Genomic DNA, 12,711 nt, shown 5'->3' with positions numbered 1-12,711 from the left:
GCCTGGGTAAGAGCGACCCGGGTCAGAGAGCTCGGCTTCCGCCTCCGCCGAGCTCTCCGACCCGGGTCGCTCTTACGCAGGCAGCAGGAGGCTGGCAGCAGCGGCGGCGGCAGACACACCCGGATTCCCCAGCTGCCGCCGCCTCGATCTCCAGCTGTGGCACACACTATCGTTTTGGGGCCGTAGTTGGGGCGCATGCACGCGATTTCGGAACGACGTGTGGATCCGCCCTAACTTTTAGTTTTCTACAGAATGAAAAACATCCTACAGTTACAATTGGCTACTAGCCCAAATTGTCACCTTTAACGTCACCAGACGTCAGATAGGGAGGGAAATGGTTAATTCTGCCCAATCTCCCTTTCTGCCCAACCCCCTTCGCAATGTCCCTTGGGACATTCCTGTCCCACCTTGCCTACTTGGCAGAAACTTTCCCGCTTCACCTTCCTTCCATCCAATCAGTATTCACTGTCCCTTCTGAAATTCCCGCCGGAGCGTGTGGAAGGGAAGGTGAAGAAGAAGCCCCCAGCCCTCAAGATGGCGCCTGACATTCCTTTCGATGGGCGAGCTTCCCACCTCTTATTTCTCTCCCTGGTTTCTTGCCGAGCTGTGGGGAAAGGAGAAGAGGCATGTGTGTGTACGCCAGCTGCGCAAGCAAGCGCCTGGTGATTTAACCAGCAGATCGTCCTTTACACTTGAGTAAGCGACCTTATCCAAATAGGCAAATGGGGCTTACTCATCTAAATCACTTAGAAATCACCCAAGGATGGCATTTTTGGGAAGGGAAATGAGGGATCTTGGAAGAAGGAGGGGAGGGAAGGAATGGACGACAGGAATAGTGGGAAATCAGTTATTTTCCATAACACCACCATCTTGGAATAGTTTAAATCTTGTAGTAGCTTGGTATAAGAGTAGGGTGACCATATGAAAAGGAGGACAGGGCTCCTGTATCTTTAACAGTTGTAGAGAAAAGGGATTTTCAGCAGGTGTTATTTGTATGCAGACAGCATCTGGTGAAATTCCCTTTTCATAGCAATGGTTAAAGGTGCACGTGCCCTCCTCTCTTTTGTATCTGGTCAAGACGGCAGGACTCCTGCAGCTTTAACTCTTATGATGAAGACAAAATTTCACCAGCTGCTACATGCATTCAAATGACACTTGCTGAAATTCCCTTTTCTATACAACTTTAAAGATACAGGAGCCCTGTCCTCCTTTTCATATGGTCACCCTATATAAGAGGCTTAGGCATGAGATGGGCAAAAAATACTAGAGAGAAGGCAAGCCATCAAACAAGTTAATTTATTAAGGTTGTGATCCTATGCATGCTTAGGCAGAAAAAAAAAGTCCTTCAATTTCCAGCATTTCCCAGCTAGCATGGGGAATGCATGATAGGATTGTGCCTTAAAGGGATATTTTGTATATATGGGAAACTAATATTTACTTTGGGGGTTTCAAGAGACTGCTTACTGACACCTCTAGAAGATTCAAGAGAAAATGTTGCTAATATAAGCCTCTTAATGACTTCTTTTACCTCAGACCAAATTCCCTAAACTTCCACCCCAGCCAAATACACTCACAGCCTGCTCCAACACTTGGGTACAGTTTTCCTCTGACTCCGAAAGCTCTTCCAGCAGTATTTCTGGCTGCTTGGACTGTCTACCTGGGTTTTTTCCTGCCTGCTGTGTTTTTACTTACCTTCTGGAAAGTCTTAGTCTAGCCTCACTGCCACCTGTTCCCTACTCCTCATCTTCACTGGGCCGTATATGGATATCCCACAGATACAACTTAAAATCCAGGCCTTAGCTATTCACTTTCTTCTCATCTTTCTCTGTCCGTCCATCTATAACGTCACCCACCAACCAGCAGACCTCCTCCCTCTCACACCACAGGCTCCCTAATTCCTCTACTGTCAACTGAACTCATTTTGCAACTGATCTTTTCACCTAGCTAGAATCCCAGCCAATCAAAACTAAGGGCTCATCTACAACAAGCAAGATATTCCACTACGAAACTGGTATATAAAAGGCAGGAGCCACACCAAGCAGGATATAGGGGTATGAAAGCGGAATATGGTATGTGTCAGTGGGCCCAACGGTTGTCAGTGCACTTCAATACCACTATAAAGCCGTAGTGTGGCTCCTGCCTTTGATATACTGTTTTCATACTGCTTTCATAGTGGAATATCCTGCTTGGTGTAGATGAACCCTGAATTAACCTGATTCAGGCCCCATATTCAAAGCGATTGTCTCTGCTCTTCCTTGCCCCACTCCCAGCCATTCAGGATATTGCTAGTAAGAACTACTACACAGGCTTTTCACAGTAACAAAGGCTTCAGGCCTACTTAGATACATTATTACAGCCTCTCAGAGGCCGCACAAAGTAAACGTTACAGAACAACAACAATTATATCCATGCCATTTCTTCATACCCTTCCTTGAAAAATGACTTTTGAAATGGCCAGACGTTAGAGCCTCTTTGTCCAGTCTACTACTTATTCTTTCCTTGCTCTTCCCCCCTCTCTTTTCAAGGGTGTTTTGAGATTTGGCTTTTATGGTCCCATCACCCTGTCTCATTTACGAAATTTCACAAGGTGAGTGCGTGGGAGTCTTCACAATGTCGCCATAAACTCATCACCCTGCAGTGTTTTTCTACCACTTCTTCCATATATTTTCTTATTGCAGAAAAACCATTAAAAAATTTAAATGGAATAGCTGAACAATGTCTTCCATCTGAGAGATTAATCCCCACCCCCAGCAATACTGATGGTTGTGTGTGAGAGAGAGAGAGATGGGGAGTGAGAAGGGGGTGTCCCACCCACTCTTGGCTTGGGCCTACCCACTGCCGGCAGTATACAGGATGGGGCAATTTCCCATGTGTTTGACCCAAAAAGATTGCCCACCCATGAATGAGGCAAAGTAATGGTGCCAGAAAAGCCTGGTTTAGAAGCACCTTTACTTGCTGTGCCCTGCATAATTCATGCTCTGTGAGCCTTGATAATTCCAGGAATGCCACCTAATGTCTCTTGCTCCTAGATGAACTGTGACACAGATTTTTTTTAAAACCAGTTTGAGAGTAGACAGCTTGATCATGAGTCTGCCTTTTACCACTGACTGCATCTTAAATAATAATAATAATCCACAATTATCAAGAGTTTGGCTTTTACACAGCCAGGCTTTGCAAGAGGAAACCTTTGATCTGATTCTTTTGGGAGGGACCTTCCAAACTTTTAGAAAAATACCCAGTCCGGAGCCAATTCTTTTACTTTGGGCTGTCCTCCAGGAAGGAGTTAAGATTGAAAGTCAGCATCAACTCAACAAGGACAAAAGGTAGAAAGATATAGCCAAGATTTCTATGCTGTCATGGATACCTGAGGATGCTAACATGAGGGTATTACTCTAAATGAGCACCATGGATGTAGATGGGCAGGGAATTCCATAAGGTGTCTCAGACTCACACCTCTTTGCTCACTTACTTGGGGTATTTCAAGGGCAACTTTTCACTTGTGCAATAGTAAGTTAAACAAGAACTGAGTCATGCTGCTTTCCTAAGGTGTGTGAGAGGGAGGGAAATATGTATTTGCAAAAAGCTTTGTGCCCATAATGTTTGCAATTTACATTTTCAAGCATAAGCTTGAAACATCTTAGGGACAACTACACTTTATATTAGTCACACTTCTTCAAACGTGCATTTTACTTGGGGAGCAACCCAATGTCCCCTAGACAGCGTCTGGGGGACTTTGGATTTTTCGGTCGCCAGGAAACCGCGCTCTCCGCTGCCTCCGCCTACCTTTCCGCCCTCAGGGCGTTCCTGAGGGCGGGGAGGAGAGGAGGCCGGGGCGGCTGGCTTACACCGTCCCGGCCTCATTCCCTCTCCCTTCCCGAAGCCTCCACTAAGGTAAAACGCAGAGAGGGAAGTTCGAGGCACCTCCGTTTCTGCGTACGATACGCTTAGATCCCGGAGATAGGGGTACCCAGGACGAAACCCATAGGATTGTGCTCTTATCCACTGCCATTAAAAATGGGGAGGCATCTGTGGGGCCCAATCTGGATCATGCACCCGATCTGGATCCCTGGGCCAGTTTCTTGCAGAACATTCACACGCATTCACGCCGCTGCTACTGCCCCCAAAATGCTGTTTGCAATAAACAGGAACTTCACGGGCAGTTAGCAGCCCGTGGGGAATTTCCCACTTTCCCACTGACTCACCCACCCACCGGTTTTTTTGCCTCTTCTTTCTTGCCAACCAGACTGCGAGCAATGGCCACGGCAGAAGGGAAAGGACTCAAGCCAGAAGGACGCCCTGAGCTTGGCGAAGTGGGTGGGATCCCCCTGTTTAAAACCACCTGTAATGAATGGGGCCGGATCCAGGGCTTCCAAGCCAAGCCAGATGACCTGCTCATTTGTACCTATCCCAAAGCAGGTAAGAATCTCTTAGGAGCAAAGCTGCATCCGTTTTGGGAGCGCACAGCTGCCAAGTGCTTGCACAGGAAAATAACTCCAGAGAACTTCAGCTTTATAGTGGCTTCAGGCAGTTAAAGGCTCTGATTTCAGTGGGCCTCTGAATCCATTCTGGGTTTTTGTTAGAGCCAGCCAGGAATCTAAAGGAGCTATCCAACGTGCTGAACCCATTTTGAGGATAGGGTTCTGGCGAAAATCCAGAATGGATTCACAGCTTGACTGAAATCGGAGCTTCAGACAGAGGGTTTTACTAGACAGCCAGTTCAGCTCTCTGGGATCCGGATCAGAGTGTGCAACAATTCTTTTATTCTCAGAATATATGTAGGGATGAAAATCTGCATTTCAGGGGTTTGTTTTTAATCAAGTTTCCAGCCTTTATGAATTTCAAACTTGAAACTGTTTGCAATGTGCCATGAATCCTCAACAACCAGCAGAGGGAGACCAACTCCGACTGAAGTGGGGACTTCACTTCAGTAGTCTGTGTAGTTCCTTTCCTCTTGTCATGGCTGGCACAAGCAGCATCAACCATGTGAAATAAGCACATATTAGTAAAATGTATATCATCTATTTAGGTTGCAGAGTTCAGCTTGTCTTGGGGTACTTCCAGAAGAGACTTCTATTGTGGCATTCTCCTGCCTCATTCACAGAATTTTACAGGGAGCCCGGCTGGCATTGTCATCTTCCGTTTGTAACCCTCCTGTATTTTCCCAATGCATCTTCCATCTTTATTAAGAAAAAAAATTCCCATGATACTAGAACCTGGGGTCATCCCATGAAGCTGATTGGTGGAAGATTCAGGACAGATTCAGTATTTCCTTCACACAGCGCATGTTTAAACTATGGAATTCTCTACCACAGGATGCAGTGACGGTCACTAATTTGGATGGCTTTAAAAGGGGGCTGGATAATTTCCTGGAGGAGATTATCCTATTATCCAATGTCTATTAGCCCTGATGGCTATGTGCTAGCTTCAGTATCAGAGGTGGATATACATCAGTTGCTGGAGAACATGGGTGGGAGGGTGGCCATTGCATCGTGTCCTGCTTGTGGGGCCCTGGTTGACAGCTGGTTAGACACTGTGTGAACAGAATGCTTGATTAGATGGACCCTTGGTCTGATCCAGTGTGGCTCCTCTTCTGTTCTTAAGGAGGGACAGATGGAATAGCTGAACAATGCCTTTTGATTGGTGGTGCTAGAAGCCCTTCTTCAAGAAACACCTGCCAGTGTAGAACTTAGATCGCTTAAGTAAGCATAACACTGAACACATGAATACTGATTCCTTCTTCCTCTTCTCTTTCCCCCCACAATACCAGGCACCACATGGATACAAGAGATAGTAGATATGATCCAACAAGAAGGTGACCTGGAGAAATGTCAGCGGGCCCCTGTCCATCGCCGACATCCATTCATTGAGTGGGCACGGCCGCCCCAGCCCTCAGGTGACACACACCATTGTCCATGCTATAAACTAGGGTGGCGCTCCAGATGTTTTAACCTACAATTCCCATCAGCCCTAGACAGCACAGCCAATGGTGAAAGCTGATGGGAGTTATAGGCCCAACCTGCTGGAGGGCTATAAGTTGCCCCATCCTTGAAATAAACCTTGAACTTGTTCTGTTGCCCCCAAATAACCCTGGGAATGGTAGTTTAGCAAAGGGACAAGAAAGGCTTAAGATTCCTGAAAAAGGATTCTCAGCAACAGTACAATGCCTCACGTCTTTGAACAGGGGTGGACCAGGCAGACGCGATGCCCTCTCCGAGGATTCTGAAAACCCATCTCCCTGTGCAGCTGCTCCCTCGGTCCTTTTGGGAGCAGAACTGCAAGGTAAGCGGGCAGGAGATCAAACACGCTTTAAAAAACGAGCTTCCATTTTGCTTTATTCTCAAACATTCTGGAGTAGAGCTGAGGGCCAAACTTAATTGCATGGATGTCTAAAGAGCAGCTACAGGATGGGGGTGGGTGGGAGCACTGTCAGGACTATAGGGGGTGGGCAGTTTAAACTCCCCCCCCCTCAGGAATGCTCAAATGGAGGCTTCCCCCCAAGGCAAATAGCAGCTTCACAGGAGCACTTTGTGTTGGGACTGGTCCATGGTCAGGGGAAAGGTTTAAATTCTCCCTCCCCACTCTCTGAGGTCTTGATGCTGCTCCTCCCTCCTCCCTTGCAGCTTCTACTTACAATTTTTTTTAATATGCAGGTTAATTGCGTTTGCGCAATTAATGTCATATCTAGTTTGGCCCATAGTCAGCTCTTTTACTATGACCCTGTTCAGATGACACACTAAGCCATGGTGGTTAAGATTTTAAGCTAAACATAGGTTAGCGTGTTGTATGAACCATTCCTAACCACGGTTTAAACACACTCACTGGGCCTGTTCAGAAGACACCTTAAACTCTGCTGGTTAAGGCTTTTGGTTAAGCAGCAGGGTTTAAAGTGTTGCATGCAATGCATTTTGCTAAACCCTGATCGCTTTCTAACCTGTTGGACCGTCTGCAGCAGGGTTAGCAACTCTAACCGTGGCTTAAAGACTTGTGTGCGACAGCATGGCTTGTGGTTAATGCTAACCCCACAGTTTTACTAACCACAGTCCCTGAGGTGTCGTCTGACCAGGCCCACTAACCATTTCCTGCAAAAGGGTTAGTGGCCTAACCATGGCTTAAAGAGTTGTCTGAACAGGCCCCACATAGCTTGTAAATCAAACTGTGGCCACAAAGTGGCGCAACTAGTTCCCATTTCCAGTGGTTTCTCTGAATGCAATGGAAATCCTTTTGGGTGGATGCCACCAACGGCACGGAGTCCTCCATGGGGCATCTCTCAGCTGCTGTCACACGATCAATAGTTGTCTGGACTGCAAGGGCTGCATCTCAGCTTCTTATGACCTTCCCAGAGAATGTTCAGCAGGCACAGGATGCTAGTATACATTGCCAATGCTAAGCGGGTCTCTTTATTCTCCTGGAAGCCCAGGGTAAGCTCCTCTGAGTTCCCTGAAGATAAAGCTGGGTGCCTGTCAAATAAATAAATAAATAAAATGCCTCTTCCGTTTGTCTTTCCCACCACCAGTTCCTTTACGTAGCAAGGAATGCCAAAGACTGTGTGGTGTCTTATTTCCACTTCCAAAGAATGAACAAGATGAACCCTGATCCTGGAACGTGGCCAGAATATGTTGAGACTTTCATGGCAGGCAAAGGTGAGTGAAACAAGATTTCAGAAGATAACAAGACGTCAAAAAGTAACACAGACAATTGGGGGTGCGGGGGGGGGTTACAACGAGGAAAAAGCCAGGTATAGTACATGATGCTTATAAATCACATTATAATGGGGGAAATGATGTTGCTGGGTAAGGTACATCAGGCTGTTTGGCTGTTCAGTGTCTCAGATTTCATTCTTTCCAAAGAAAGTTTAAGGTCTTCAGAGTTGTAGGGAAATGGCATAAAAATGTGTGAAGCGTGTCTGTAAAGCTAATGTCTAAAACTGGAGAGGAGAGCCCATTTTTTTTATTCACTGAGCAATCTTTCAAACAGTTGAGGTTGGCAGCTCTGAAGTCAGTGGGTTTGCGAATCAACACTGGGATTCAGTCAGAACTCTAAAGGAGCTATCCAACGTTCTGAACCTATTTTGGGAATTGTGTTCAAAACCCTGAGTAGCGCCTTTGGATTTCTGACTGAAACCCAGTGTGGATTCACAGCCCCACTGACATCGGAGCCACTCCACTGCCTTCACATCGAATTGAAAGTGAGACGAGGAGCAATACAGGGGGGCTGCATGAAACCTATGGGCTGCATGTTGCCCACCTCAATCTAAAGACTCTCACTAGTTTCAGTGAGAAGTATAGTGCAAGAACAGTAATGTCTACTCAGAACTAAGTTCCCTTGGCTTCAATAGAACTTACTCCCAGGTGAGTGAATATAGGATTATAGCCTTTATTGCAACTAACTTTAGTTGGATAAGGGCCTTTGTGCAGAATTTTCAGCATACCTGTGGAAGAGAGCTGGGGACTCACAACTACCCCTGACACATTGGGGAACGCTTACTTCCTTTGCGAGGGTGCCTTCTGCCGTGGGACAGGTCACTACGCAACTCACTGCTCCCCCTGTTCCGTTCTGTGTCCTCCAGTTGGCTGGGGCCCTTGGTACGACCATGTAAAAGGTTGGTGGAAGGCAAAAGACACTCACCGTGTGCTCTACCTCTTCTATGAAGACATCAAAAAGGTGAGTGTTGTCTTGAAGGAGCAAATGGGGTTGCAACAGGCTTATTAAACTATCTTGTCTGGACATTCATTCCTTTTCAAAGGTAGAAGTGGGGGGTGGTTGAGATTGGTAGATTGTCCTGGAATTTTAGCAAGTCCAACAAATAAATGGTGATACTAAAAAGGAGAGTTTGTTCCTCAGCCTCTCTTTCTTGACAACACAACAGGCTGGGTAAGGATTTTGTTCTTTGTGAGCCTCAGCCTTTTTTTGTCTTAAGGGGGACTCCTAACGTGTGACCTATTAGCTTGAGTGTCTCCACCGCACCGCACCCCAAACAAAATAAAAGTAAAAATGGGTTCCTCAACTAGGCATCCCTTGTATGAGAGCGAGCTTTCTGGATGGTGCCCCTTGAGAAGATGGCATAGGACTCCGCTCTGCACCCAGGCAACGTCTACAGGGGATGTTGGGATCAAGAACTGAACCAGCTCATAGGAGACAGGACGAACTGGGCAGCAAACCTCTCTTTGGCACCCAGAATGAATTGCTGTTGAGGATCAGTGGCATCCCCCCACCCCAAAAAAAGCTCTTGCAAAAGGAAGCAAAAAGAGGCTGATAATAAGCTGGTCAGCAGTAGGGCCTCACATCAAATTTTCCTGCCCTCTATCTGTTCCCTGTCTTATCATTCTTCAAATCCTGTTCCCAGTCTCATCAATTTACCTCCCTGCAACTTGTCCTAATTTGGTGTTCTTGGATTTGATCCTGCAAAAACTGTTCATGCCACAGCTACTTTGGGACACTACAGCAGGGATAGGAAACCTCCATCCTGTGGACCGGATGCAGCCCTTGGGGTTCCCCATCTATCTTGCAGTCTTGTTTTGCTCTTATCTCTGAGATAAGAGCATATTTAAAAGCTTCTTTTGCTGCTCTCTCTGATCAGTAACAAGAGGGTATTTAAAGGGAATTAACCCTCTAGTGTCTAGAGGGAGGACAAAACTTTGACCATAGTGATAAATTCTATGAAGATTGGGAGAACAATACTAATGTAATGTGGTTCTTCTAGCTTACATTGCTCCAGATGTTACTATGGACAGATTGTGGAATACCTCAATGTGAACTGTCCTCATGGGCAATTTCAGAACCATGATTTACAAGCAGCTATCCAGGCAGGAAATTGGAACCGTAGGAAGAAATTGGATTCCTCCACGGCTCCCAACAAATGGAATAGTTATATTGTTCATTGTAGCAATAACTGTGGCCATATTGGATCGAATAGAACTTTGCTTTGAAATAATGACGGGACAATTTCCTTTTTAAATGGCGTTAAAATAAATGTTTTTAATATTTTCAGTTTAAATTCTCACATTGTATGAAAAATATTTTTTTTTTAAATTAAAAAAAATATATATAAACCATTACTGTAAAAACTGAACAGTTCAAAACAGAGTATATCACAGCTGCTGTTTTCCGCACCCCCTCTCTCTTTACAGGATCCAAAGCGTGAAATCCGGAAGGTGATGCAATTTATAGGAAAGCAACTAGATGAAGTCACTCTGGACAAGATTGTCCACCATACCTCATTTGAAGTCATGAAAGACAACCCCATGGCCAACCGGGCCGGTGTGCCCCTCTCCGTCATGGACCAGTCCATTTCCCCATTCATGCGGAAAGGTATGTCCACCTTCTCCTTCATCTTCTTTATTTGGGGCAATGTAGAGAATGCTCAAACATGCAGGTGCTGGCTCATTAAAATTCCACAAGTCAGGTAACCTGAAGGAAACCATCGTCTTAAAGTACCCAATATTAAAAAAAATGCCAAAACCCCCCACTAAACAAGCTGTGAAACACTGATGACCCTTTCTCTGTATTTTGGAATATAGGGCCAGCGGCTGATGGGAGGGGGATTATTCCAGCCTCTTGATGATATCCACAAATTTAGGGTGACTATTTCTAGGGCCCAATAGCAGAAAGTTAAATTTGAAATTCCTCCCCATTTCATTTCTGAGTAGCGTTTGTGTGTGGTTATCTTATAGGAACAGTTGGTGACTGGAAGAACCACTTCACGGTGGCTCAGAATGAGCGATTCAATGAAGACTATCAAAGGAAGATGGCAGACACCACCCTGACTTTCTCCATGGAGCTCTAAAACCCCACTGCTGGAACTCCCGAAGAGGAACTCCCTCCTTAAAGGGAGGATTCATCTCAGCCAACATTGTCAGGAGCTTTTCTTTTTCCAGCTGTGCTGTGGGGCCTGCAGATCCTAATTGCACCAAATAAAAAACCAAAACAAATTCCCATAATCTTATAGACCCTATGTTTGGATGCTTGTTTTCGTATGTGGGTGGGGACACGTATGCTTTCTGCTTGATTGCATTTGCTTCTGCAAATCGTGCAATTAGGGTTCTGGCACAGAATCTAGTGGCCCACCCCCTAGGCTCCTGGGAATCCTAGCTTTCAATGAAGGAGGCGGAGGGGAGAAAGCAAGTCTACGTAATTGCAGATAAGCTCTTTAAAAAGTCAACACAGCGTTTCTACCGATTGTTCTGAGACTGTGGGCAGGCTTTCAATTGACCTAGTGGAGGGAGTGTTTCCGTAGTTCCTGGTTCCACTTATGTACCTATTTCCCCGCTCCATCTGCTGCCCACCAACACCTCTTGAGATCTTCCTTGCTACCATTCTGTGTTTATACAACAGGAAGAGGCAAGGGGATTCCACACGTCGTACTGAGGCCGCTTCCATGCGGCCCCAGTGCGACCCCAAAGCGATCGTATAACTTGCCTGTAAAAGAGACGAGGAAGAGGCATCCTTGCCGGTGCCGCCACCCACCTCCCTCATCGTGGCCGGGACGGAGAGCTCGGCGGAAGAAGGCGGGGTGGAGAGCGGAAGAAGCTCTCCACCCCGCCTTCTGCCGAGCTCTCTGAGCTGGCTGGCGAGGAGGGAGGTGGGTGGCGCCGGCGGCAAGGACGCCTCTTCCTCGTCTCTTTTACAGGCAAGCTACACGATCGTTTTCGGGGTGCACTGGGGGCGGATGGAAGCGCCCTGAGTACGACGTGTGGAATTCCCCAAGCTCTCCAGAACCCTAAAGTCTCTTCTTCTAAAACCTACACTCCCCCACACACACACTCCTGCTCTCATTCTAGATTCTGAGATATCAACAGACCAGTTTTCAAGCTTACTATTGCCACATAAAAGCTAATAACATTTTTTTTAAACGAAGACACCATACTGAAACCTGAGATTCTTTGGCATGCACTTTTTTTTTTTTAAAGCGCCATTCTTTAATGGGACTGCAGGGGGCAGGACACCCTCAGCCCTGTGGCCACAACTTTCAGATACGTTTGAGTGTCAGGAGCCCGAAATAAGCCAGTGCAGCAATCAAAAAAATCTCTACTATGTTCTCATCACAACAGGCTATACGTGTTCATTTATCATCTACGTTTCTGTGTTATGATACTGGGAGTCCCCTTTTTTAGCCTCTGGCTCCCTACACCCAAAGGCTGGTTCCTCAGGGGCTGGCTCAGGAATGTCGCTTCCAATGGTGGCTGCATCTTGGCTGATGGTCAGGCTAAGGCTTCTCTCCTTGTCTGCCTTCTCCGTTGCCCACTTCTGTAGCACTGCTTGCGGCCAGTTGACTTGGAAGTAATACTGCTGAACTTCGGGGATAAACGGATGCTGTCTCTCATGGTGAACATCTGCCGTCACCTCAGCCGGAAACACCAAAAGGCTGTGTTTCTTCTTCAGATCCCATGCTTCTTCACCATCTTTCTCTTGCCCATTTGCAAGACCCATGGCTGAGTCTTTTGGGGGAAACTCAGCCAGAGTCTGGGCACTGTCATCTTTAGGGGGCTGCAGATCAGAAGAACCCAATAGCTCTGTCTCCAAAGAGTCAACATCCATAATGCAGTTTTCTGTCAGAGCAGGAGATAGCTTGGGAAATCAAAAGTGTGGAATTGGATGGTCTTCAGCTATCTTTTCATAGAAGGTATATTTGTGACTACCAGGAAGGTTAAGGTCAAGGAGCAATCTCTACCCGTACCACTGGCTCACGCAACTGGCATCGCACTAATAAGCGGG

The 12,711-nt window shown here is 46.5% G+C and overlaps 2 protein-coding genes across 2 annotated transcripts in view; one reads left to right on the top strand and one right to left on the bottom strand.

Annotated features, from left to right (window-relative positions):
- Positions 1-12,711, bottom strand: part of LOC134405666 (apoptosis-associated speck-like protein containing a CARD) — a 180,104-nt gene that overhangs the window by 77,417 nt on the left and 89,976 nt on the right. The gene's annotated exons all lie outside the window — the stretch shown is intronic.
- Positions 3,835-10,913, top strand: LOC134406843 (sulfotransferase 1C2-like). Its single transcript, XM_063138444.1, has 8 exons — positions 3,835-3,891; positions 4,244-4,416; positions 5,768-5,893; positions 6,182-6,279; positions 7,514-7,640; positions 8,567-8,661; positions 10,128-10,308; positions 10,671-10,913. The coding sequence occupies exons 2-8, from the start codon at positions 4,254-4,256 to the stop codon at positions 10,781-10,783; spliced, it is 903 nt and encodes a 300-aa protein (XP_062994514.1). The 5' UTR covers positions 3,835-3,891; positions 4,244-4,253; the 3' UTR covers positions 10,784-10,913.

This window comes from Elgaria multicarinata, chromosome 11 (assembly GCF_023053635.1).
Source record: "Elgaria multicarinata webbii isolate HBS135686 ecotype San Diego chromosome 11, rElgMul1.1.pri, whole genome shotgun sequence".
NCBI classification, from domain to species: Eukaryota; Metazoa; Chordata; class Lepidosauria; order Squamata; family Anguidae; genus Elgaria; species Elgaria multicarinata.
The sequence above is the reverse complement of the archived record's forward strand: the minus strand, read 5'-3'. Positions and strand labels throughout refer to the sequence as shown.

Coding starts and splice junctions, on each gene's coding strand:
- LOC134406843 (XM_063138444.1), top strand. CDS start 4,254: ATGGCCACGGCAGAAGGGAAAGGACTCAAGCCAGAAGGACGCCCTGAG. Junction 4,417..5,767: donor TTGTACCTATCCCAAAGCAG/GTAAGAATCTCT, acceptor CCACAATACCAG/GCACCACATGGATACAAGAG. Junction 7,641..8,566: donor GACTTTCATGGCAGGCAAAG/GTGAGTGAAACA, acceptor TGTGTCCTCCAG/TTGGCTGGGGCCCTTGGTAC.